This window comes from Mesoplodon mirus (genome assembly GCF_964341445.2).
Source record: "Mesoplodon mirus genome assembly, chromosome: 9".
NCBI classification, from domain to species: Eukaryota; Metazoa; Chordata; class Mammalia; order Artiodactyla; family Ziphiidae; genus Mesoplodon; species Mesoplodon mirus.
In genome coordinates, this window is record NC_138985.1 from 104,234,601 (window position 1) to 104,261,596 (window position 26,996).

The 26,996-nt window shown below is 42.9% G+C and overlaps 1 protein-coding gene across 3 annotated transcripts in view; it reads right to left on the reverse strand.

The window, feature by feature from the left end:
* Positions 1-2,743: 2,743 nt before the first annotated feature.
* The window catches only part of TCAF2 (TRPM8 channel associated factor 2), a 30,165-nt gene continuing 5,912 nt past the window's right edge, over positions 2,744-26,996 (reverse strand). For 2 of the 3 annotated variants that reach the window (XM_082631621.1, XM_082631622.1), the window contains exons 3-8: positions 11,862-12,853; positions 11,488-11,585; positions 10,302-10,515; positions 9,723-9,962; positions 7,868-8,205; positions 2,744-5,211 (exon numbers count right to left, since the gene is read on the reverse strand). In XM_082631621.1, coding sequence (XP_082487747.1) covers positions 4,957-5,211; positions 7,868-8,205; positions 9,723-9,962; positions 10,302-10,515; positions 11,488-11,585; positions 11,862-12,853 — 2,137 coding nt within the window. In that variant the 3' untranslated portion in view covers positions 2,744-4,956. The remainder of the gene's footprint in view (positions 5,212-7,867; positions 8,206-9,722; positions 9,963-10,301; positions 10,516-11,487; positions 11,586-11,861; positions 12,854-26,996) is intronic. The other variant, XM_082631623.1, reaches the window with a different exon arrangement.

Below are 26,996 nucleotides of genomic sequence, written 5' to 3' on the forward strand. Positions count from 1 at the left end.
CAGATCCTTCTAAGGGCAGCCAGCTATTCACATTCATACATCAATTTCTTGCCACTAGAGGAATAGCTAGAGCTCCCTAGAACATCAATTCTGATTAAGATATCCACTGCATAATTCTGCTTAGAATCTTTTCATATATATATACACACACACACATTTTTATGTATATTTGGTTGGTATCAATATATGAGACTAAAATTGTACTTAATCTGTATATTTGACCAGTGCTTTTCAGATTTACTTGTTCTGTATTAGTTTGGATCCAGTATACCAATTGTCCCATACACTAGGGCTTGATCCCAGGTCCCAGATCATTGGAGGCGGTGCAGGAATTTTCTTTGTACCTAAACATTTGATTCTGCAGCCTTTCAAGATCTTTGGGCAGGACATAGATGTTGCTTTTAGTGCTGTCTTAAGCAGGGCCACAAAGTTCTTGACAAAAAGTTTGAGAACAGATAATCAAAACTAAAGACCCATGAGGTCAGAACGCTGCTCTTAAGAGTAGTGTTAGAACTCCCTGGTCATGGATCCTATATTGGTGAGGTGATGAATGACCAAGATATGGATGAAACTCCTCATGAATTTATTTCCAAATGTACTTGGACATTTTTTTGGCAGAGGTCTTATTAGCCTTAATTGTCCTGTGGCTGCAGATATTTTCATTACTCAATTTTTTAAAAAAAAACATTTATTTTATTTATTTATTTTTGGCTGCGTTGGGTCTTTGTTGCTGCGCACGGGCTTTCTCTAGTTGCGGTGAGCAGGGGCTACTCTTCGTTGCGGTGCGCAGGCTTCTCATTGCGGTGGCTTCTCTTGTTGTGGAGCACAGGCTCTAGGCACGCGGGCTTCAGTAGCTGTGGCACACGGGCTCCGTAGTTGTGGCTCGCGGGCTCTAGAGCACAGGCTCAGTAGTTGTGGCACACGGGCTTAGTTGCTCCACGGCATGTGGGATCTTCCTAGACCAGGGCTCGAACCCGTGTCCCCTGCATTGGCAGGTGGATTCTTAAGCACTGCGCCACCAGGGAAGCCCCATTACTCAATTTTTAATAAGTAGTTTGTAGCACTTGACGTCCTTCTGTGAGTAGCTTTTTTCCCCCCAAAATTGGTCCTTAGCGGCACCAAGCGGCCAAGTTTCCTTTTCTGTGTGGTATGAGACAAATGGAAAGGCAGCCTGTACTGTGACCTGAAAAGCTTGTAAACATCTTACTACTTCTTTTCCCCAGTGGGAGGTCACTAATTTACACATGTCCCAAAGCATTAGGCTGGAGAAGCCTACCCAAATCTTGAATGGGTTACCGCTAGTTATAAGGCTACTAATCTTTGTGCCTCTTTCTTACAAGAGCTAGTGTAAATGAGAGAAAGGTAAAGTTTATTTTGGGAGAATATTTCTCTGTGGTCTGGATGGCCCCAAAGGTATATTTTGGGAAGCCTCTTGGGCTTGTTCTAATAATCATTTATTTTATGAAAGTCATAAATTTAGTAAAAAGTGTTAACTAAAACTTCATATGTGTAATTGATAACGGCAATAACTCTTTTGTATGCCAAGAATCTAAATCCATTTTAACAACATTACGAGCTAAAGAGTAGATGAATTTGTTTCCATTCCAGTTGAAGCAAATTGATTTGGGTGGGTTTTTTTATGGATATTAAAAATGAAGAGCATATTGACCATCTGTTTCTTCATGGGAAGAGTCACATGAATATGTCTTTTAAATTAAAACTAAGACAGAAACAGTTTGCCTCTGGGAATAATTACACTGTTACAATTGATGGTCAGGAGCTGTAAGGTTTTCTAGGTGGCCATAAGGGGGAGACAAAGAGCAACATAGGCGACCAGGGAATGTACAATGCCAGAGATTTAGTCAAGATAGAAGATCACTTTAATTCCCTTTAGAAGTGCTTGTTATTTTATTTCAACAATATTTGCCACAAGTATGAGGTGTTGTGGTTCCATTTAGTGTGGCCAACCACTCATGCTTTAATTTGTTGAAATTGTCCATTCTTCTAATAAGTCGGTGGCTATCTTGTGCTCAGGGGATAAGATAGAGGTATAGTCCTTTTTAATCTCCTTTAAAACCTTAAAGTAGCCATTAATACTTCCCCTGAAGTATCCTATGGTGATTTCTTTCCTTTGAAAATTATCCAGTTTGCTAGAAATTTCGGTATTTCAGATATTCGATCTAGTAACCTATAAGAATGCATGGGCTCCTTTGTCTAATACCAGTCTTACACATGAGGATGGAAGTTTGGGTGTCCTTAAGAATGAGCAAAGGACACTTGGGCACAAGCCCTGAGGTTAAGACAAGCTTCCTCTAGGCCTCCGCGAAGTTGTTATTTGCAGTATAGGATCTTTAAAACCTTTCAGACTTGGTAGGGCAGGGTCTTGGTATTGAGGGATGTGTGCCTTGGATGCATGCCCCTTATGGCTAACTAATTCCTGTTTGAGTAACTAGACGTAATCTGTTTGGTTTTTAGTGGTTTGTCTGTGGTCATTGTGTGCTACAGTAGCCGTATACACATAGTTCCATGCAAGTAGAGCTGCAGACCCGTAATATAATGTACGGTAGTACATAGCGTGCTGGCTAAAGTGTGGGTCCTGAGCCCAACTTCCAGGGACGGAGATGTGGTTTCACCACTCGCTACCCCCGTATCTCTGCTGCTTTCCCTGAAAAATGGAGACAGTCATAGTACTTATTCCATAGGACTGTTGTGAGGATGAACAAATAAAAAGCACTTACAACAGTTCCTGGCAAATGGCATTTATTGATGATCCACCAGACCTGCACAGACATCCTTCGGAGCAGGTTTGCTCTGGAATACAGAATACTCTGAGAGTGTTGCAGTTACACGCGATTAATTCTGAACGTAGAAACAAGCGGCAGAGCCACAGTCTCTCTGTAAGAGGGAGAAGGGCTCCAACTTCCACTACAGAGAATGTGGGGAAAAGTCAGGTTTTGTCTTTGTCTCTGTGGCAACCTCTTAAACCCAGCATTATCCATTCATTTACTCACCCCTAGCATCATGGGTAAGAACACCAGTTCTAGAGTCGAATTGCCTGGGTTCAGATCCTTTCTCTACCTATAGGGAAGCTAATCACTGAGACAACCAGAAAATCAGGTCCCAACATTTTCTTAGAGGTCAAATTTTATATTTAATAAAAATTCAATAGTGAACATGGCATAAGTCAGAACTTTGTTGGACTTCCATTTTCTCGGTGAATTTGTGTCTAAATTGAAAATCATTCTTGGAGAAAAGCTCTACAATTTTTTCATTGCTGTGGGCTTCAGTCAAGCCCCAACTCTTCCTCTTATTAGCTTTGTGACTTCAGAAGCTATTTAATATCCTTAAGTGTTCATTTTCTCATCTATGAAATGGGATAATAATATCCGTAAGATAACTCATAGGAAATACCTCACACAATGTCTGGGACATAAAGACTGTTCATTATGTGTTAGGTGTCTTTACTGTTCTTTCAGTTAACAAATATTTACTGAGTACTTTTCATGTGAAAAGCACCTGACGAAGGACACTAATGAAATAAAAGGAAATTATCCTAGAATTGGGAGAAGGATGTGCTGATGGGATTCAGAAAAAGACATTCCCTAGGGTAGTTCTCCACCTGAGGAGTCTCTCTATTCTCAACAAAGCTAATGGAATGATATTGAAAACAACAAAAATATGGTTTAAAAGCAAGCTAGAGGAAAATGGGTAGATGTACACCCCATTAATCCTGAGGATGCATCTCTAATTGGAATGCCACCCAGCCAAAGAGCCGGGATGGGTTGGAATGAGATCATGAGAAAGCTTGGGGCTGCTGGTTTGTGGGGTAATAAGTGAGTGTGGGTTAGTTCGGTCAGCTGCACTCAGGAATCCTGTTCCACTGGAGCCTGTCCTGGCCATGGCCCTCTCAGCACAGTAGTTGTTGATAACTGACAGTGCCTTGATTCCAAGGTGACCAGAGGAGTCAGACACCTGTTTTGTGCTAAGAACCAATGGGCTTATGGAGTTGGTAGGGCTGCTGGAATGATTTTTTCCTTTGGTTGAAGCAAATGTACTCGAAGATGAAACTAACCAAGAAGACCAAACCCCAATAGCTTTGTAACCTCCAGTCTGAGTCCATACCACATTCTTGGGGTTAGGTTATACCCAAGAATCTTTCCAGAGGCAGAAGAAAGGACACATAGGATGGTCTAGGATCTTGAGGACTGTCATTGATACCATGTCTGGGAACAACACTGGTGTTCACTAAATACTCTCACACAAGGACTGAATGCTAACCCTCAAGGAGGTTGACTCTGAAGGGAGATTCAGTTTTCAGGTTGTCCACACGGAAGTGGGCAGACAGGCTACTATGGGGCCTGGTGAAAGCTGAAGAGCTCCCTTATATGCGTATGCAGGTTGTGTTCAAAGACGTTCACCATCATCAAACAGTAGATTTTTGTCCCATGTCATGGATAAGAATCCAGATGCAGACAGAGTTTAGTGATTTTCCGTAGAACCAAAGCTGGTTCAGGGCTCGCTCCAGTATACCAGCCTGTCTCGCTTGCTGTTAGAAAGCTTCTCAAAGCAGAGGTTAAGAGCTTTGTTCAGGGCTGGCTCGGGTGAGGGAGTGATATCAGATTATAATGGAATCCATGGTCTTTAGAACTACCGGTCATAAATAGAAGTGAAGAGCCTGCAGAAACTCAAGATGCCAATATGAAACATCCTCTTCTGGAGGATGAGGATGGTGAAGCAAGTCTCTTGATGAGAGCAAGAGTACAAGCAGAGAAACAATAAAAGAAGCATAGCAACTTGAGAAAGTTGGTCTCATTTTGTCTTAGGACCTTAAGGGCCTTCCTGAGGACAGGTAGGAAGTAGGATTCAGGCTCATGGTACACTAGGCAAGAAAGAGGGTGGCAGAGTTGGTGAGTGATCACCCCCCGTTCCGCACACACACCCCTTGGTGCACATCTTTTAGTCCTCAGTCTGGATGTACATCTGCATGGGGTTTTCCTGCCACTCAGGCAGACAGGCCAGGCTTGCAGCCACTTCCTTCTGGACAGGCCAGCCCCAGGCCTCAAAGAAAGGAGCCAGATTCTTCTGTACCCTTTCAGAGAACTTCTTCACCCACAGATTCATCTTGCCAGTGTTGTCTTTGGGGGTGTTAGAGAGAGTCTGGTACTCAGCAAAGAGCTGGGTGAATGGCTCCCATCCAAAGGCCTCCTGGAGCTGGAAGAGAAGGAAGGGGCAGGATGAGGTACAAGTTTGTGAAAATACCTGCAACATGCGTGTTCGTGAGTGCATCTCATTTCTGGTGATTTCTTCCCCTTAATCATTCACTAGCTTCACTTCTTTGCTTGCCCTTATCTCCCCATCTCAACCCTGCACATAAACACAGTCTTGTTGGCTCATTCCACTTCTTGGCCACAAACCCTGTACCCCCTGAATATAGTAGGGGACTACATGAGGACCCTAATGGCTGAAAAGAGGTAAATACTCAATAAATGACAGTTATCATTATTATCTCTATTTTAAAGAATTATATCCCCAGTTCCTAAGTGTTTTCCCAGGCATCAGACAGGTTTGAGCCCGACTGAGATGGGGATTGGGAGCCAAAATCTGGGAACTTCCGACACCTTCCAGACATAATAAAACCCTTGTTTTTTTTCTCTTTTTCAGCCATCTCAGAGCTGTGACTATTTTCAAGGCTACTGTTTTTCTCTGTGGAACACTGCCTTTGGGGCAAAACAAGGAAGAAGCAGGTATGTCACAAGGGGCTCAAAATGAGAGTGACTCATACTTTATAGGGAACAGCCCACCTGAAAGCCATGGGCAGGAGACTCTTACTTGCCAAGATTATAGAGATTTAGAATTAGCAGGAATCTTGAGGTTTCCGAGACCACCCCCTTTTACGGAGGAGAATCCTCTGACTCTGAGGTGTAAAAGCCTGAGGACAGATGGCATTTGGATCAGCCTCCCTCTGGTCTCACTGTTGTGATCTCACTGCTTATCTGCTCTCACCGCTTGGCCTTTCACAATCGTCCTGTTCATCTCTCTTAATTAATAATCAACAAATTAAATATTTATCACACATACAACATTAAAAAATATCTGCAATGAGCCAGGTATTTCACTAGGCAAAATGATGAAGGCTCTTGTTTTTCTGGAGGTCACTGGTCAGTGGGAGAGACAGACGTGTAAGTAAACAAATTACAAAAAAAGTTGGCTTGTCAAGGAGATGATGTCGGGAGAAGAGGACAAGAGAGCTGAATTTTGACAGGTGACTTGACAGGTAACAGACAAGGTGTTCAAGCACGTTTCAGCTGCAGGAAGGAAATGTGAGGAGGTATAGAAACGAAAACAGCAAGATGTGTTCATAGTGGGAAGCAGCTCGGTAAACTGCAGGATAATTATGGAGATGGGAGATTGGGAGATGGAGCCGGAGGTGTTGGCCAAAGCCTGATGATAAAGGGCCTTCTGCACCCAGCTAAGCAGCTTCCATTTTATTCTGTGTGCGAAGGAGAACACTTGACGAGCTTAAACATGGAATATTCAGATTATTTTGGAAGTGGCGTGGAAGATGGATTATAGGTGGTTGAAGCAAGATGCTGGAAAAACTGAGGAGGCTTTTAAAACAGAAGAGGATACTGAGGATCTATGCTAAGGCAACAGCAGGAGGAATGATGGGGAGCAGACCTCCCACAGGTGAAGAAAACAGAAGGTATCTCTCTGTCCTGGGACCAAGTCTCAGACTCCAAGGTGAGGGGTCTCCCCAAAGCTTTTGCAAAATGATATTCATGGTGAGTGGGTCAGTAGGTAGGGTGGAATTAGGGCTTTGCCTTACACTTCAGTGGCAACTACCATGTAAGGTCTCTTTCCCTATAGACCCTCAGACTGGCTCTAGAAGAATCCTGAGCTGATGCTACACAGTTATCTCACTGACTGGGGCTGTCTCACACTCACTCTTCAGAAAATGAGTGAAAAAAAAAATCAAAGAGAGGGTTCAGAAATGCAAAAGCCTGGGCTTGTCATTAGCTCCTGATTTTAGGTTCTGGGTCCATCATTTAAATGTGTGACATTGGACAGGATGCTTAAACTCTCTAACTCAGTATGTGCCTGTAAAAAGTGGGCAGTACCCACTATCTAAAGAGTCATGGTAGACAGTATAGGAGATCTGATATGGGGAGTGGCTTTGACAACTTGAAAATATAAAAATTCAAAGCAGGATGGGAAGGGGAAAGGGATTTATGCTTATTTCATAGGAAATCGACTCACTTTGGGACTTTGGTGTTCTTTTATTGGGTTGGTTATTTACTTATTCATTCTAAAGACATTTTGGGTTCAAATGGGTGATGGAAATATGAGAATCTCGTTGACAGATTTACCTCCTAAGAGGCCTTCTTGTAATGCAATTGCCCCTAACACATCACTGTAATTATGAAGGGATGCGACACTCACTTGACCCATAAAACTAAGGTGAGAGAAAACAAAGCAAAGCAAAACAATCACCATTTCCGAGGCACCTACTAGGGGACAAAGGACAAATGAGTGAGTGGGAGAGCTGTGACTCAGTCTTGGGAGTGTCTTACTCAGAGCTTCTGCTCTTGACCGATATACCTAGAGACTACATTCTCTACTTATTTTCTTTTCAAGTATTTTTTATTTCCTCTTACATATCATCACAAAACCACAGTATGTGAGTGGGACAGGCATCATTATCTCCATCTTAGAGATGTATGACCTGAGAAGCACCGCCATGCAGCTAGGGGAGGTGGTGGGCCCAGGCTGATGGGGGTGGTGAAGGAGTTGGAGAGCTCCTGGGATCCAGGATGCTACACGACTGAGGGTCTAGTGGCCCCCATCTCCCTGAATTTCTGTTCAGTACCTTTAGATACGTTTCCAGAGCTGTCCACACATTCCAGTCATTCAGGGGCGCTCCCTTTCCCAGGTGTGTTTTGATCCTTTTCTCTCGTTCTGGAGGGCTCAGAGCTGGGTGGGCCTGAGCCCTGGGGATGTGCAGGACCGTCTCGTGCACATAGACTGACCAGAGGTTACAGGTGGCCTCGGTGGTGTGTGGGGGGAACTCCCACCCGTGCCGCTGCTGGTTGTGGCCCAGCTCGTGGATGGCTCCCCACAGACCTCTGCTTCTCATGCCCATCTCACTGATGAGCTCCTGCACTGACTGCAGGTGGCACATGATAGGGTATCCTGAGTGCATCCAGCCTGGGAACGCGAAAGGAAGAGTGAGGCATGGTGGGCGTGGTCCTCCCAAACCCATCTCCCTTCATTCCTCTCCATGGTATAACTTTTTCTCGCCATCCTGGCTGCCACCGTAATTCCAGAATCTCCATGCTGATTGGAAAGCAGATGCTTTCTTCGACTTGGTCTGAAGAGTCCCTACCCTTCTTCCCAGCCTCCACAATGGAGTTATGCCTCTCCTTCTCTCTGGCCCCCCAAATATTAACACTTTATATAGTCATTCTCACTATAATTCACTGCTTCCTTTTGTGTGGGTTTTCTTTGCATGTGAGTCTGCAACATTAGGTCCTGTGTCTGAATTTGAGATCCCTGAGGCTAGGGCAGTGCCATTCCGTCTCCTGTGTAAACTACTGTTGGCCAGATTTATACTTTTTAACAGTGAAAATCTTGTGTTTTTTTGAAGATTAGAAAACAGGTCCAGAGGAATTTTCCACATGTTGGAACCAGATTTATGGGGTTTTTTTTGGTTTGTTTTTAAGATGGACTTCTTTCCTCTAAACCACTGAATACTTAACATAAACCTCTTTACTCTCTCTTTTCATTGCCAACTCTGACTTACGTTTGAAGGAGATATTTCTGTTTTAAACTCTCCTTCAAACAATGCTCACTGCCATCTTGAACTCCTAGTACCAGTTTTTCTGAGACTATTCTCCCTCCTGTGAAATCTTACGCTTTAGATGAACATGATTTACCTTTTCACATGTAAACATCTTTTCATCTCCATAAAAGTCCACGTCTTGAACGTCTTTTTTTCCCTTACTTTACTGGTAAAATTATGCCTTACACATATTAGATGTTTAAAAAAGGCAAAATAGATGTCAGCAGAAGGAAGGAAATAACAAAGATCAGACAGGAAATAAATAGAGATTAAAAAAACAATAGAAAAGATCAATAAAACCAATAGCTGGTTTTTTGAAAGGATAAACAAAATCAACAAACCCTGGCCAGGCTCACAAGAAGAAAAGAGAGGGGACTCAAATAAACAAAATATGAATGAAAGAGGAGAAATAACAACTGATACCACAGAGATACAAAAAATCACAAGAGAATACTATGAACAGTTATATGCCAACAAATTGGACAACCTAGAAGAAATGGATGAGTTTCTAGAAACAGCCTGCCCAAATTGAGTCAAGAAAAAACAGATAATTTGAACAGACCAATTGCTAGAAGTGAAATAGAACCTGTAATTTAAAAAACTCCCTACAAACAAAAGTCCAGGACTGGACGGCTTCACAGGGAAATTCTACCAAACATACGAAGCAGAACTTATACCAATCCTTCTCAAACTCTTCCAAAAGATGGAAGAGGATAGAACACTCCCAAAGCCATTCTATGAAGCCGCCATCACCTTGATACCAGAACCAGACAAAGACACTACAAAAAATAAAAAATAAAAATAAAAAACTACGGGCCATAAAAAGGCAAAATAATAAATAAATGGTGTCCACAGACTAGGAGCATCCCTCTGGAACACCCACCGGCTGAGATCTGCACATCAGCAACAATCCTCTCTGGACGGAGGAAAGGAAAGGGCTGGGCTGCCAGCCTGGCTATAGCCTGCATCATCTCATCCCAGAGGTGGAGTAAAGATTCGGGGTCCTCCAGGGCCTGGAGGTCTGCAGTTGGCACTGTCAAGATGATGTTGTCTGTTGCCAGCTCTCCCCAGGGAGCTGTGCTCTCCTGGATATGCCTCTTCCACTCCTCCAGGGATGTCTTACCTGGGAATAAAGGGCATGGAACCTGTCACCCACTTCCTCAACTTCCCTTGAGCTGAAAAACACAACTGCAACTCCAGGAGGAGGACAGTGAAGTGATGAACTACTGTCATGCGGGTCTATGTGCTGTGAAGTGAAGGACAGGCCCCCAGACCCTTCCCTCTGTTCTGCCCGGAAGTCTCCATGGACACAGGGTGTCCCTCATCTCCTGCCTCCACTGGCACCTCAAACAGTCCCTCCTCCTCCTGTCCACCAATCCTCTTCCCTCCCCTCCTTCAACCAGCCCATCAACACCGCAGCACCCCCAGCTCTCCCACTCCCCTCCACGTTCAGTCCACTCACCCAGCCTGTAATATGGGGCAGGCACAGCCCTCTTGATGGTGACGGACACGGGGCCCAGTTTACTGCCCTTGGGCACGATGACATAGAGGAGGCCACCCCAGAGGCAGGAGACTGACCGTTTGGTCCTATCCATGCAGCACTGGTGAGTCACCACAGGGGCTCGAGACAGCTTGCTGGCACTCGTCAAGTCATCGGTGTGGCAGCCAATCTGTACCTGGAGAGGCGATTCCACCATGTGTGCTGTGTGTGTGTGGTACTGTGTGGATGGAGGGTATTAAAAAACTCTAGCTTCCCCTTTCTATGAGCAGTGCATGCAAACCTGTGAGCTTTTAGCACTCCAAAAATCATAGGGACCGAAAGGGACGCAGAATCATTTTTCTAGGGATTTAAGCAGCTCCACAGTGGACCACCATCAGGCAGACCAGGCATAACCCCGAGGCTGATACTGACTAGGGTCCCGTGGTGCCTCTGTACCAGGCAGAACCTGGGCTCTCGCTCCAGGGTTCAAGCCCCTGAGATGATTCCGATGCTGGGAATGAGGCAGAGGGAATCTTCACCTGCCCTTTGTGCACAGACAGGAGGCCCATCCAGAGGCAGTGGGATATGGGGTGACGGGGGAGAACTGGTTCTCTCTTCCCCCTTTGTCTCAGCCTCCCCTCCTGGTCAGGTAGATTGAGTACATTTTGTCTGGAGTCCTGTGACTGCTTTTCTTAGGTTTAATGTAAGTGAGCTCGAGAAAGGAGACTAACCCAAAAGAAACCCTTACTATGGTAGGAACTGACCCTCAAAATGGAGGCAGGAAGAATTTTAATTCTGCACGATGGCCTGTTTTTGTGAGTGACGGGGTTAAGTACACCCTTCAGCGATCAAGGTGAAGAGGTAAAACCCAGAAAGGCCGTGTTGGAGAAATGAGTGAGGTTCCGAATATGTAACAGGTGCTCCTTCCCCTCATACCCCTGTCGGGAGGTGGAAACCTGAGGGCTTGTGTTTGAGGACTGGATCTGATGTTAGGAGCTCTGGCATCTTCAGTCACTCCCTTAGGCTCCCTGAAACTTAGCTGTTTCATCTGTGAAATCTGTAACGTGGGCAGAACAATGCCTTCCTGCACTCCTGGAAGAAGTGCCACGAGCTGGATGAGAATGAAGCTCTGTGGCTGTGAGATGTGGCAGTGGTGTTCTGGCCTTACCTTCAGTCCAGCAAAGACTGCAGCTTCAGACAAGGAGACTTCTGCATTTTGTCCATTTGGGAGGTAGAGCCCGGTACTCACCCAGGAATCACCGCTGCCTGACAAAAGCCATAGGAAAGGCTGAGTTATTTCCCGACCTGACTCCACCCCACCTGGAACCTCACAGCCCTTCCCAGAGGTGCAGCCCTGCCCTGCGCACCTCATCTCATCCATGCTTCTTGCATGCATCCCACCTAATCCCTGAGCAGAACCCCAACCCCCGTCTCCTGAGAAGTACCTGTTAGAGAATGGAGCTGGCCCACCTGAGCTACAGCACCTGCAATGTCCTGCAAAGCTCGCTAGCCCCACTTTCCCCCAGGTCCCTCATTCTGTACCTGGGTTGTTTCCATCAATCTCCACTGTGACGGCGTGTTCTGAGGGGTACGAACTGGAGCTGCAAGACCAGGTTCCAAGCCCCTGTGCCAGCTGAGAGCAGTCTGTGCCGGAGTGTGCCAGCTCCGTGGCCAGGCAGAGCAGTGCAGCCTCATAGGAGTCACTGGCAACTGGCTTTTCCCTGCTCACAGCTGGGAGGCCCGACAGACGCAGCATCTTCCTCAGGAGCCGGTGCAAGGAAGCATAAGCAGGGACCCCCTCTGCGGGGATCTGCAGGAAGCCTGCTCCATCTGCTCCCAGTTTTGCCAGCCAGCTCTTTTCCAGGTTCCTGCCCCTGTGGTTCACGATAAGCTGGAATTCAGACAGTGCCTTGCGGAAGTGGTAGCTCTGCTTCTCAGGGGTAGGGACAGGGAAACAGCCTGGGTTCAGAGTCCGAGCTAGGATGCTGAGGCCAAAGCAGTTGAGTACGACATTACCAGGGAAACTAGCCAAAGTGGAGCGGCCGGGGTTCTGGGAGGCCCACCACCAAGCCTGGCCCCCGATCAGCAAGCCCCCACCCTCGGCCACATACTCCTGCAGCTGCTTAGCCTCCTTGTCACTGTAAGCCCCACAGCAGTAGACACTCAAGTCAGCAGTCAGATGGGGCTCCAGACTGCATTCCAGGCCATACTCTGACAGCAGGGCACACAGATTCTTTAGACACGTGTTCACCCCAACTTTGCTCGTCTGGCCTCTGGTCAGCCAGCGCACAGCATTGAGCAAAAAGGGCCCCATCTTGGGCGTACAGAGCATGCCCTCGTGGGCAGCCAGAACCACACGGCCCCGGCCATAGCGGGCAGCTGCCAGGAAGCAGCCTAGAGAGGCATCTAAGCCCAGGGGGAAGGCCAGGGCCCCATGCACCAGCAGCTGCGAGGGAATTCCCCCTGTCTTGATGTCCAGCTTTGAGATCCCTTCCAGGAGCTCCTGCTGATCCTGCCCGAGATCCTCCCCAAACCTGGAAAAGAGACAAAGGAGAAGGAACAAAGGGGCTACAGTCAGTGAGTGAACCACTGAAATGAGCTCACTGAATAGAGCAATCTCTGTGGGTACAAAGATACACAGCTCATGCCAATCTTCTTATTCTCGCTAAGATTTGAGATTTGAATCACTCGTGTGACTCGCTTTATTGCAGTGGTCTGGAACTGAACTCGCAGAATCTCCGAAGTCTGCCTGTAACTGAACATGTAAATGAATTGTTAGAAAAAATGGATCTATTACTCTTAGAGAAAGTAGTCCTAAGACATTTTTCAGAGTAACGTTTCTGTAAAAGAAGGCAGTAAAAATCAAATCCCCCTCTCCACGTGCTAGCACTGATCTAGGAACATGTTACAAGTAAACTATTTAATACTACACTTGAAGATTTATACAAACTCACTCTTTTTAAAAATTGTCACTTAGGTGATTCTAATGTGCAGTGCAGAAGGACAGCCACTGCAGGCCACCTTCTCCAACTCTGAAGGCACTCCAGCCGTGTGGCTGACAGGGTCTTGGTGCTCTGGCCGGGTGTCAGGCCTGAGACTCTGAGGTGGGAGAGCTGAGTTCCGGACACTGGTCCACCAGAGACCTTCTGGCCCCACGTAATATCAATCAGTGAGATGTCTCCCAGAGATCTCCATCTCAGTGCTAAGACCTAGCTCCACTCAATGACCAGCAAGCTCCAGTGCTGGACACCCCATGCCAAACAACTAGCAACAAAGGAACACAACCCCACCCATTAGCAGAGAGGCTGCCTAAAATCATACTAAGTTCACAGACACCCCAAAACACACCACTGGATGTCATTCTGCCCACCAGAAAGTCAGGATCCAGCTGCATGCATCAGAACACAGGCACCAGTCCCCTCCACCAGGAAGCCTACACAGCCACTGAACCAACCTTACCCACAGGGGGCAGACACCAAAGACAATGGGAATTACAAACATGCAGCCAGCGAAGAGGAGACCCCAAACACAGTAAGTTAAACAAAATGAGAAGACAGAAAATATGCAGCAGATGAAGGAGCAAGGTAAAAACCCACCAGACCAAACAAATGAAGAGGAAATAGGCAGACTACCTGAAAAAGAATTCAGAGTAATGGTAATAAAGATGATCCAAAATCTTGGAAATAGCATGGAGAAAATACAAGACACATTTAACAAGGACCTAGAAGAACTAAAGAGCAAACAAACAGCGATGAACAACACAATAAATGAAATTAAAAATTCTCTAGAAGGAATCAGTAGCAGAATAACAGAGGCAGAAGAATGGATAAGTGACCTGGAAGATAAAATAGTGGAAATAACTACAGCAGAGCAGAGTAAAGAAAAAAGAGTAAAAAGAATTGAGGACAGTCTCAGAGACCTCAGGGACAACATTAAATGTACCAACATTCGAATTACAGGGGTCCCAGAAAAGAAGAGAAAAAGAAAGTGACTGAGAAAATATTTGAAAAGATTATAGTTGAAAACTTCCCAAACATGGGAAAGGAAATAATCAAGTCCAGGAAGTGCAGAGAGTCCATACAGGATAAATCCAAGTAGAAACATGCCAAGACACATTAATCAAACTATCAAAAATTAAATACAAAGAAAAAATATTAAAAGCAGCAAGGGAAAAACAACAAATAACACACAAGGGAATCCCCATGCGGTTAACAGTTGATCTTTCAGCAGAAACTCTGCAAGCCAGAAGGGAGTGGTGGGACATATTTAAAGTGATGAAAAGGAAAAACCTACAACCAAGATTACTCTACCCAGCAAGGATCGCATTCAGATTTGATGGAGAAATTAAAACCTTTACAGACAAGCAAAAGCTAAGAGAATTCACCAACACCAAACCAGTTTTACAACAAATGCTAAAGGAACTTCTCTAGGCAGGAAACACAAGAGAAGGAAAAGACCTACAATAACAAACACAAAACAATTAAGAAAATGGTAATAGGAACATACATATTGATAATTACCTTAAATGTAAATGGATTAAATGCTCCAACCAAAAGACCTAGACTGGCTGAATGGATACAAAACCAAGACCCATATATATGCTGTCTACAAGAGACCCACTTCAGACTTAGGGACACATACAGACTGAAAGTGAGGGGATGGAAAAAGATGTTCCATGCAAATGGAAATCAAAAGAAAGCTGGAGTAGCAATTCTCGTATCAGACAAAATAGACTTTAAAATAAAGACTATTACAAGGGACAAAGGAGGACACTACATAGTGATCAAGGGATCAATCCAAGAAGAAGATATAACAATTGTAGATATTTATGCACCCAACATAGGAGCATCTTAATACATAAGGCAAATGCTAACAGCCATAAAAGGGGAAATCGACAGTAAGACAATCATAGTAGGGGACTTTAACACCCCACTTTCACCAATGGACAGATCAACCAAAATGAAAATAAATAAGGAAACACAAGCTTTAAATGATACATTAAACAAGATGGACTTAATTGATATTTATAGGACATTCCATCCAAAAACAGCAGAATACACATTCTTCTCAAGTGCTCATGGAACATTCTCCAGGATAGATCATATTTTGGGTCACAAATCAAGCCTTGGTAAATTTAAGGAAATTGAAATCATATCAAATATCATTTCTGACCACAACGCTATGAGATTAGATATCAATTACAGGAAAAAACTGTTAAAAATACAAACAAATGGAGGCTAAACAATACGCTACTAAATAACCAAGAGATCACTGAAGAAATCAAAGAGGAAATTAAAAAATACCTAGAAACAAATGACAAAACACGACGGCCAAAAACCAATGGGATGCAGCAAAAGCAGTACTAAGAGGGAAGTTTATAGCAATACAATCCTATCTCAAGAAACAAGAAAAATCTTAAATAAACAACCTAAAGCAATTAGAGAAAGAAGACCAAAAACAAAAAAATCCCCCAAAGTTAGCAGAAGGAAAAAAATCATAAAGATCAGACCAGAAATAAATGAAAAAGAAATGAAGGAATGATAGCAAAGACAAATAAAACTAAAAGCTGGTTCTTTGAGAAGATAAACAAAATTGATAAACCATTAGCCAGACTCATCAAGAAAAAAGGGAGAAGACTCAAATCAATAGAATTAGAAATGAAAAAGGAGAAGTAACAACTGACACTGCAGAAATACAAAGGATCATGAGAGATTACTACAAGCAACTCTATGCCAATAAAATGGACAACCTGGAAGAAATGGAGTTTCTTAGAAAAGCACAACCTTCCAAGACTGAACCAGGAAGAAATAGAAAATATGAACAGACAAATCACAAGCACTGAAATTGAAACTGTGATTAAAAATCTTCCAACAAACAAAAGCCCAGGACCAGATGTCTTCACAGGCGAATTCTATTAAACATTTAGAGAAGAGCTAACACCTATCCTTCTCAAACTCTTCCAAAATATAGCAGAGGGAGGAACACTCCCAAACCCATTCTACGAGGCCACCATCACCCTGATACCAAAACCAGACAAAGATGTCACAAAGAAAGAAAACTACAGGCCAATATCACTGATGAGCATAGATGCAAAAATCCTCAACAAAATACTAGCAAACAGAACCCAGAAGCACATTAAAAGGACCATACACCATGATCAAGTGGGGTTTATCCCAGGAATACAAGGATTCTTCAATATATGCAAATCAATCAATGTGATACACCATATTAACAAATTGAAGGATAAAAACCATATGATCATCTCAATAGATGCAGAAAAAGCTTTCGACAAAATTCAACACCCATTTATGATAAAAACCCTCCAGAAAGTAGGCACAGAGGGAACTTAACATAATAAAGGCCATACATGACAAACCCACAGCCAACATCATTCTCAATGGTGAAAAACTGAAACCATTTCCACTAAGATCAGGAACAAGACAAGGGTGCTCACTCTTACCACTATTATTCAACATAGTTTTGGAAGTTTTAGCCACAGTAATCAGTGTGGAAAAAGAAATAAAAGGAATCCAAATCAGAAAAGAAGTAAACCTATCACTGTTTGGAGATGACATGATGCTGTACCTAAGAATCCTACAGATGCTACCAGAAAACTACTAGAGCTAATCAATGAATTTGGTAAAGTAGCAGGATACAAAGTTAATGCACAGAAATCTCTTGCATTCCTATATACTAGTGATGAAAAATCTGAAAGAGAAATTAAGGAAGCACCCCCATTTATCATTGCAACAAAAAGAATAAAATATCTAGCAATAAACCTACCTAAGGAGACAGAAAACCTGTATGCAGAAAACTATAAGACACTGATGAAAGAAATTACAGATGATACAAACAGATGGAGAGATATACCATGTTCTTGGATTGGAAGAATCAACAGTGTGAAAATGACTCTACTACCCAAAGCAATCTACAGATTCAATGCAATCCCTATCAAACTACCACTGGCATTTTTCACAGAACTAGAACAAAAAATTTCACAATTTGTATGGAAACACAAAAGACCCTGAATAGCCAAAGCAATCTTGAGAACGAAAAATGGAGCTGGGCAGGCTTCCCTGGTGGCGCAGTGGTTGAGAGTCCGCCTGCCGAGGCAGGGGACATGGGTTCGTGCCCCGGTCTGGGAAGATCCCACATGCTGTGGAGCGGCTGGGCCCGTGAGCCATGGCCGCTGAGCCTGCGTGTCCGGAGCCTGTGCTCCGCAACGGGAGAGGCCACAACAGTGAGAGGCCTGCGTACCGCAAAAAAAAAAAAAAAAAAAAAAAAAAAAAAAAAAAAATGGAGCTGGGGGAATCAGGCTCCCTTACTTCAGACTATAATACAAAGCTACAGTAATCAAGACAGTATGGTACTGGCACAAAAACAGAAATATAGATCAATTGAAAAGGATAGAAAGCCCAGAGATAAACCCACGCACATATGGTTACCTTATATTTGATAAAGGAGGCAAGAATATACAATTGAGAAAAGACAGCTTCTTCAATAAGTGGTGCTGGGAAAACTGCACAGCTACATGGAAAAGAATGAAATTAGAACACTTCCTAACACCATACACAAAAATACACTCAAAATGGATTAAAGACTTAAATGTAAGGCCATACACTATAAAACTCTTAGAGGAAAACATAGGCAGACACTCTATGACATAAATCACAGCAAGATCGTTTTTGACCCACATTCTAGAGAAATGGAAATAAAAATAAACAGATGGGACCTAACGAAACTTAAAAGCTTTTGCACAGCAAAGGAAACTATAAGCAAGATGAAAAGACAACCTTCAGAATGGGAGAAAATATTTGCAAAGGAAGCAACTGACAAAGGATTTGTCTCCAAAATATACAAGCAGGTCATGCAGCTCAATATCAAAAAAACAAACAACCCAACCCCAAAATGGTCAGACAACATAAACAGACATTTCTTCAAAGAAGATACACAGAATGCCAACAAACACATGAATGGATGCTCAACATCACTAATCATGAGAGAAATGCAAATCAGAACTACAGTGAGGTATCACCTCACACCAGTCAGAATGGCCATCATCAAAATATCTACAAACAACAAATGCTGGAGAGGGTGTGGAGAAAAGGGAACCCTCTTGCACTGTTGGTGGGAATGTAAATTGATACAGCCACTACGGAGAACAGTATGGAGGTTCCTTAAAAAACTAAAAATAGAACTACCATATGATCCAGCAATCCCACTACTGGGCATATACCCTGAGAAAACCATAATTCAAAAAGTCATGTACCACAATATTCATTGCAGCTCTATTTACAATAGCCAGGACATGGAAGCAACCTAAGTGTCTATCAACAGATGAAGGATAAAGTAGATGTGGCGTGTATATACAATGGAATATTACTCAACCATAAAAAGAAACGAAATTGAGTTATTTGTAGTCAGGTGGACGGACCTAGAGTCTGTCATACAGAGTGATGTAAGTCAGAAAAAGAAAAACAAATACCATATTCTAACACATATATGGAATCTTTAAAAAAATGGTTCTGAAGATCCTAGGGGCAGGACAGGAATAAAGTCGCAGATGTAGAGAATGCACTTGAGGACACTGGGAGTGGGAAGGGAAAGCTGAGACGAAGTGAGAGAGTGGCAATGGCATACATACACTACCAAATGTCAAATAGCTAGGTCGTGGGAAGCAGCTGCATTTCATGGGAGATCAGCTTGGTGCTTTGTGACCACCTAGAGGGGTGGGATAGGGAGGGTGGGAGGGAGACGCAAGAGGGAGGGTATATGGCGATATATGTATACGTATAGCTGATTCACTTTGTTATATAGCAGCAACTGACACAACAATGTAAAGCAATTATACTCCAATAAAGATGTTAAAAAAATTGTCACTTAAACCTGATGAGCATATTTACTACTTCTTATTGAGAAATGGTCAAAATGTAATGAATTGAGGAAAGATTTTGTATTTCAAGAATTTTTAAAACCCATTTGTAGATACTTTGTCAAGCAACAGGAGATTGGTTAAATAAGTTATGGTTAACTGTAGATGGCATATCATATGGCAATTAAAATAATTATTGGAAAATGCTTAATAGAAAAAATTTTAAGTCAGATTCTAATATACTATGCTCTAAATAAGCCAAATTTTGCACAACAAACTGCCAAGAACAAACGAACAAAAAACAAAATCCACGAGACCAGACAGAGAAACATTATCCAAAGTATGTTTATCAAAATGTCTTCAGTGATCATCTTGGCTAGTGCGATTTAGATGATTTTAATTACCTTTATAAAACTTTGTCTCATAATAAAAATCAAATGTTAATAAAAAGGTTTACTCAGGGCCTCCCTGGTGGCGCAGTGGTTGAGAGTCCGCCTGCCGATGCAGGGGATACGGGTTCGTGCCCCGGTCTGGGAGGATCCCATATGCCGCGGAGCGGCTGGGCCCGCGCGTCCGGAGCCTGTGCTCCGCAACAGGAGAGGCCACAACAGTGAGAGGCCCGCATACCGCAAAAAGAAAAAAAAAAAAAAAAAAAAAAAAAAAAAGGTTTACTCATTCAAGTGGCAAAACATTACTGAAAAAAATTCCTCTTGTACAGTACAGTTTCTCCTTAATTTCTCTTTAGCATGAAAATGGAGACACATCATGTTTTCATTTTGTCATTCCATTTTCAACTAACACGGCCAAATGTCAAAAGGGTTCTGGCATCAGTTTAGCTTGTACCTTTTTTCCACCTGTAGAGGCTTAAAGACTTATTTTGTGGGGCAATGACGTTGAGCCACAACACTTTGCTTATAGACTTAGCTTCCACGCTAAGTGTTCTGCCAGAATCTTATGACGGGCACCTTGTGAAGTCCAGCTACTGATAAAACACCTTCACTGTGGAGATCTGTGATAATGAGACTGGGAACCTGAAGGTTTACACTCATGTGCTTATAAAAATATCTAACTGCCGCTGTCCAGCTGAGCAGGTCATTGGTGGACTCTGGCTCTGACTGGTCAGGATGATCCTGCTTCCTCCCTTGGCAGAGTAGCTGGAAGATCCTGTGAAATTTACATCCCCTCTCCAAGCCACCACTTGCTTACCACCACTTGTGTCTGGGAGTATTCAATAAAGACGACGTCCCTAAGTTGGCTAACATAGTACCTGATACATAGTAAGTCTTCCAACACATGTTAGTGGGTATATAAAACACACAAATACATACAGAATATTTATCTGATAATGAAAGACTTTATATCTGATAGACAGGGACCTTAATACCTAAAAGTATTAAGGGTATAAATGGTTATGGGTTGAGTTGTGTCTCCTCCAAATTCATTTGTTGAAGTCCTAACCCTCAGGACCTCAGAATGTGACCTTATTTGGAAATAGGATCATTGCAGATATAATTAGCTAAGTTAGGATATGGTGGGCCTAATCCAACATGACTGGTGTCCTTATAAGAAGAGGAAATTTGGACACAGACACACACACACATAGGGAGAACGCCATATAAAAATGAAGGCAGAGATCAGGGTAATGCTTCTACAAGCCAAGGAAGGCTAAAGATTGCCAGGAAACCACCAAAAGTAGGAGAGAGGCCTGGAGCTTATTCTCCCCACAATCTCAGAAGGAACCAACCCTGCCAACCCCTTGATCACAGATTTTTAGCCTTCAGTGGTGCGATGACAAAATTCTGCTGTTTAAGCCAGCCAATCTGTGGTACTTGGTACTTGGTTATGGCAGCCCTAGGACGTTAACACAGTCACAATTCTGAAAAGTGATCCACACAGAACACTCTGGGGGTAGGTGATCTGTAAAATTGGTCTGGATGTATCCTAACATTTTTGGGCTTACTTTTTTTTTTAATTAATTAATTTTTGGCTGCGTTGGGTCTTCGTTGCTGCACGTGGGCTTTTCTCTAGTTGCAGCGAGTGGGGGCTACTCTTCGTTGTGGTGTGCAGGCTTCTCATTGCAGTGGCTTCTCTTGTTGCAGAGCACGGGCTCTAGGTGCGTGGGCTTCAGTAGTTGCGGCTCACGGGCTCTAGAGCGCAGGCTCAGTAGTTGTGGTGCACGGCTTAGTTGCTCCGCGGCAAGTGGGATCTTCCCGGGCCAGGGCTTGAACCTGTGTCCCCTGCGTTGGCAGGCGGATTCTCAACCACTGCGCCACCAGGGAAGCCCCTTGGGCTTACTTTTAAAAACACTGATAACTGAATCAGAAAGTTACCCAGGGGTAGGACCATATCTTGTGTGTCTCTAGTTCCAACAGCACCTAGCGTGGTGTCCGGTGGGAAGCACTACCTAGCGGTAGTAAGACATGCCACAGAAATGAGGGGGCAATCATGTAAAATTAACATGCAGTGGGCTGAGAGCAGCCCTCTGAGCTGCAATGCCTCTCACCTTTCTTCTGAAAAAGGACTCACCCTCTCACTTATACAGGAGTACATGTGTGTATATGTATTTGTATTTATATGTGTTTATATATACACATAGGCATGCATATATACACAGAGACATGTGTGCACACCCATATATGTATACATATACTATATATGAAATGATTATATGGGCCTGAGGAAAACTATGGAAGATGACATCCTGGGTTGTCAACACGGTTCCTGGGGAAGGGGTGGGAAGATGGTGTGCACAGCACCATAAGGAGGAGCAAATAAAAACCTGGCATTTAATCGCACTGCAGCTTACTATTTATCCGTTACAAACAACAGGGAGACTTCTGAGAACTAACACGGTCAGGTGTTCCAAAACATTTTTTTGAGTAAAACGTTTAAAAATAAAAACTAACAATTTGGTGATACAATTTATATAAGAGAAAAATAAAACAAAGTAAAATATATGTCAATATATATGTCAAAAAAGTCAGGACAAAATCACAAGAGTGTAAGAAGTATTCTGAATTGTGTGATGGAGACAAGGGGTTGGTATTGAAAGAGCTGCTCAAAGGGGACTTGTCTCATCAGTATTTTTTTTTTTCAAATACGGAGAATGTATGAATATATTTCTCAGGTAATTAAGAATTAAATTTAAAATGTGAAGGTAACTGATGGAAAAATAGAACTGAGAAGCATAATCTACAAATATGTTGGGAGAATTTAAGGAGTAGAGAAAACTAGATCAAATACTATAACGAAGAAAAAATGCAAAAAGAAACAAAGTGTAAAAACAAAACAGGAAAATGAGGCAAGAGTAAGAAATACACTTGAATTATCACTATCTAGGACTGGATTAAATTTTTAGGCGAAGAGACAGATGCTCTCAGACTGGGCTAAAAACATCTAGGTATAAGCTGCTTACAAAAGACACAATTGAAACTATCAATAAATGGTACACAAAGATTGAAATGAGGAAGTCAACAAAGGTATATCTGGAAGATACAACAAAAAGAAAGCAGAAGTGCCGGTATTAATATGAGATGCAATTGATTTCAAAGAGGAAAGAATGAAAATAAACAAAAGATGAATATTTTCTATGAATAGAAGTTAAGCCTTCCAAAGATATAATTTTCATTAATTTTTATGGGCCTATAAACAAAGTGCTGAAAGCAAAAACTGCTACAAAGAAAACTAAAATTTGATGAATTCATAATCACATTTGAAAATAGTAACAGATCTCTCAGCATCCAATGGATCAATTAAAAAAAAAAAAAAGGATAGGGATGATTTGAGCAGAATGACTGACAAACTTGATTAGAACCAGAACACAATAGTGCAATATCACCTAGAATCTGAGGATGAGAAAGTGAGAGCCTAGAATGCTGTACTCTGTCAATTTGTTGTGTAAATATAACAAAAATGCAGATATTCTCAAACATGATACATTAAAAATGTAATTTTTTAGAACACACACACAGGCATAGACAAGCAATTGAGAGGATCCATATCAAACTTCTAAGAGCGGCTGCCTTAGTCCAGAGGCATGAGACTGGGAATGGTGGTGTGTGATGAAAGACAATTTGTCACTCTCCTCTATACATTTTTTTTAATTGGAGTATAATTGCTTTACAATGTTGTGTTAGTTTCTGCTGTACAATGAGGTGAATCAGCTCTATGTACACCTATATCCCCTCCCACTTGGACCTCCCTCACCCGCACCCCCCCATCCCACTCATCTAGGCCATCACAGAGCACCGAGCTGAGCTCCCTGTGCTATACAGCAGGTTCCACTAGCTGCCTATTTTACACATGGTATCTATGTATCTTATTTATGTCAAACCTAAGCTCCCAATTCATCCCACCCGTCCCCTCCCGCCCCCCCACCCGTGTCCACACGTCCATTCTCTACATCTGCGTCTGTATTCCTGCCCTTGTATTTTTCATTATAAGCTTGAATTCATTTTGAAATATTTTTTGTGAAAAGGTGAAATGTTTCGGGACTTCCCTGGCGTTCCAGTGGTTAAGACTTTGCCTTCCAGCGCAGAGGTTATGGGTTCAATCCCTGGTCAGCGAGCTAAGATCCCGTGTGCCTCGCGGCCAAAAAAACAAAACGGAAAACAGAAGCAATAGTGTAACAAATTCAATAAAGACTTAAAAATTGGTCTACGTCAAAAAAAAATCTTTTAAAAAATGTTTTAAAAAGGAGAAATGTTTCTCAAAAGAAAAGAAAGGAGGGAGAGAGGGAGGGAAGGAGGAGAAAAGGAAGGCCGGACAAGCAAGCATAGAAGATGGGATGTCAGGGAATTCTCAACAGATGCTTCTATTTACCAATATTTAAGTCTTGTATAATATCTATTTACAGTATTTAAGTTTGGATAATAACATAATGAAAGTAGCTATTATTTAATGAGGTTTAATATATTCTAGGCGTTTGCACATACAGATCATCTCGTTTAATCATTATAATAAACCTGAAAGTTCTTATTCTTGCTTTATAGATGAGACAGAAAAGTGAAGCTATTTGCCCCATGTTTCTTAGCTAATAACTGGAAAGGACAGGAAACAAATCCAGGGTGGTTTGTCTCTAAAGCCAATGATGTTGTCCACACACCAGTAATCTTTCAACTACTGAGTTTTGAATGAAGCCCACAGTTGGGTATGCGGCAGTCAACAGGTATATTTTGTGCAAAAGAGGCTTTAAATAGACATGAAGGTGTGAATACTACTACTGCATTTATGGAAAAGGAAAAGCATGTGCTCCTTCAGAGCTGGAAGTGCAAGAGAGGGCACTGAGGAAAGGAAGAGAGAGGTGGCAGTACTCAGGTACCAAATCACACCTGAGCAAACCGGTGATACAGGAGATGGCTTTCTGATGGAGATTTAAAGCCTGCCGTAGTAACGACAGCAGTGATCAGAGAGTTCAGTGTGAGGCGAGCTGCTGTCATTGTCACCATGCATTGGCCTTGTCTCTTCTCTCCCATGTGCTGGCTACTAGACCTATTTCTCCTGGGGTGTTTGCTTCTTAATCTGTTTTCTTCACTCTGAAATTCCCCCTTTTCATCTCATTCTGTCTCTCGTTTTATGTAACATACATTTTTAGAAAGTTCTGTTAGAGCGTGAAGCATTCTCAAGGAGTGAAGTGTCTTCATTCATGTATTTATTCACTAATTATGTAGTCTACAAATATTCCGTTCTGTTCATTGGGTCATATTTTTCTTCCAGCCATGATTGATTCTGTTGTCTTTCCACACTAAATTTCTGTCTAATATTTCCCTTTTAAATTTAATATAGCCTTTTTATATAGTTATTACATAGTTTTTTCTTTTCACTATGGGCATGAGCAGATCTTTTGCACGCTCTGATATCGTGTGGGTGAGTTCCTCTTGATATTCTTTCTAAGTTACCCCAGACCAGTTTGTTTGTAGACACTACCACATCCACCACCTTCTCAAATTATATTGGGGTCTGTATAATGCTTCCTTCCACTTTCTTATTGCTTAACGTCTGTATCTCTGACTGAAGGGCAAAGATCAGCTGGGGCCTATTGCTGTCCTTCCTGGGGGCTTGTCCCTCCACTCTTCAGGGACCTAAAGCAAGGCCTACTCCACCCAACCAGGCATGGAATGCACTGGAGGTGTTCAGCCCACCATTGTCTTTGGAAGATGGCAAACTCCAGCATCCCTTTCTGCCTCCACCAAATTCTGAAGGAGCTTTGCTGCTTTTACATTTGAGGGTTTTTTCCCTTAAGTGTCTACTCACCCAATTTGTTCATTCTTCTACAACATGAAAAGACATCAGTGATACATCTTGGATTTGTTTCAGCTTTTTCCTTGTGGTTGTGCATCGTGGGTAGGTACGGTCTCAGGAGACGCTGCACACCGTGCCACACGTCAGTCACCCGGCACTCCCACCGACTGTGCCTTAGCAGTACGTGGGGTCAGCATCAGAACCTCCACATTCAGTTGTTTGCTTACTATTTTTCATTCACTTGGTCAGATTTGGTGGAGAGGGCAATTCTGGGATCTAGGCTCATTTCACACTGCCTTTACCTGGAAACTCTCTACATTTATGGATCTTGAATATGAAAACAGAACAGTGCTACTTACAAGCTGAGAGTCCTCAGACAAAGACCTTGCACTCTATGGGAATGTGGTGATGATCAAGAGAGATAACACATAATCTTTAAGAGAGGCATAAACCTAAGCTACTAGTTTGTATTTACTTTTATATGAGCAGCTCCTAATACACTCTAGGCCTTGTAGGTTATGCCATGTGTAAGAGTAATGAGCTGCTGATCTGAGATTAATTTTTCCCCAGACTCTCCTGTGTCTTGGTATAAAAGCAGCAAATGCCTTTGGGTCTGGCTTTGCATGTTAAAGTACAGGCAGGACCTCCTCAGGTGTGTAAACGTAGGTGTGCAGGAAGCTTTTGCCCTTGGGGATAGGACCCTTGAGAGGATCTTTTGTTGGTTTTATGAGACTGCTCCTCCCCTGGGCAGACAGGGCAATTCCCTTAAGGAGCTCTAGAGCCTCCTGCAGCAATTTAAAGTCAGCAAACCTGTTCGGTCAGCCCAGGAGCCATTGACCAAGTTTTGCTGGCAGGAAAGTTCACTGAAAACCTCAAAGGAGACATGCGTGAAGGCGGCAGGAATCTGAGCTGAGGGCCTGGGCCCCATACAGGCCTTTTAAGACTTTAGAGTTGATGGGGTCAGTCAACTCCAGCTCAGTTTTGGGCTGAGGCTGGAAGCCTCTGAGACACAGCACATTCTATAACATGAAGCTGTCTGTAGGCTCAACCCTGGTACCCAGGCCACCCTTTCCCTTCTCGTGGTTTAGGATGTGTATTCGTTCATATATTTATTCATTAATTTACGCAGTCTACAAATACCTGTTTCTCTCCACCATGTTTCACACATCAGGCACTGAGAATAACGCAGCACACATGACAGGCGAGATCAGTGCCTCCGTGGAACTTTAGACGTTGGTTGGCTAGACATGTACCAGCAAGTACACATGTTGGGTATTTACAGATTGTGATCACTGATGTTTAGGCAAGAGATGGAGAAAAGTGAAACCGGAAGTTTAATCTTAGTTTCAAGAGAGTCATTGAGGAAGACTCCCCTGAGGAGGGTGTTTGAGCTGAAACTGAATAAGGAAAATAAATTGGCTTTTCAGGAGCTGAAGGAAGACCCAGAATAGGAAGAGAAATTTGAAAACCAAGTCTTACATTCAGTTTTGCTGGAGCTACCAGTGTAATTTTTTCGATTAACTGAATTTCCAAATATCTGATATTTTGTAAGACAAACTGTAAGG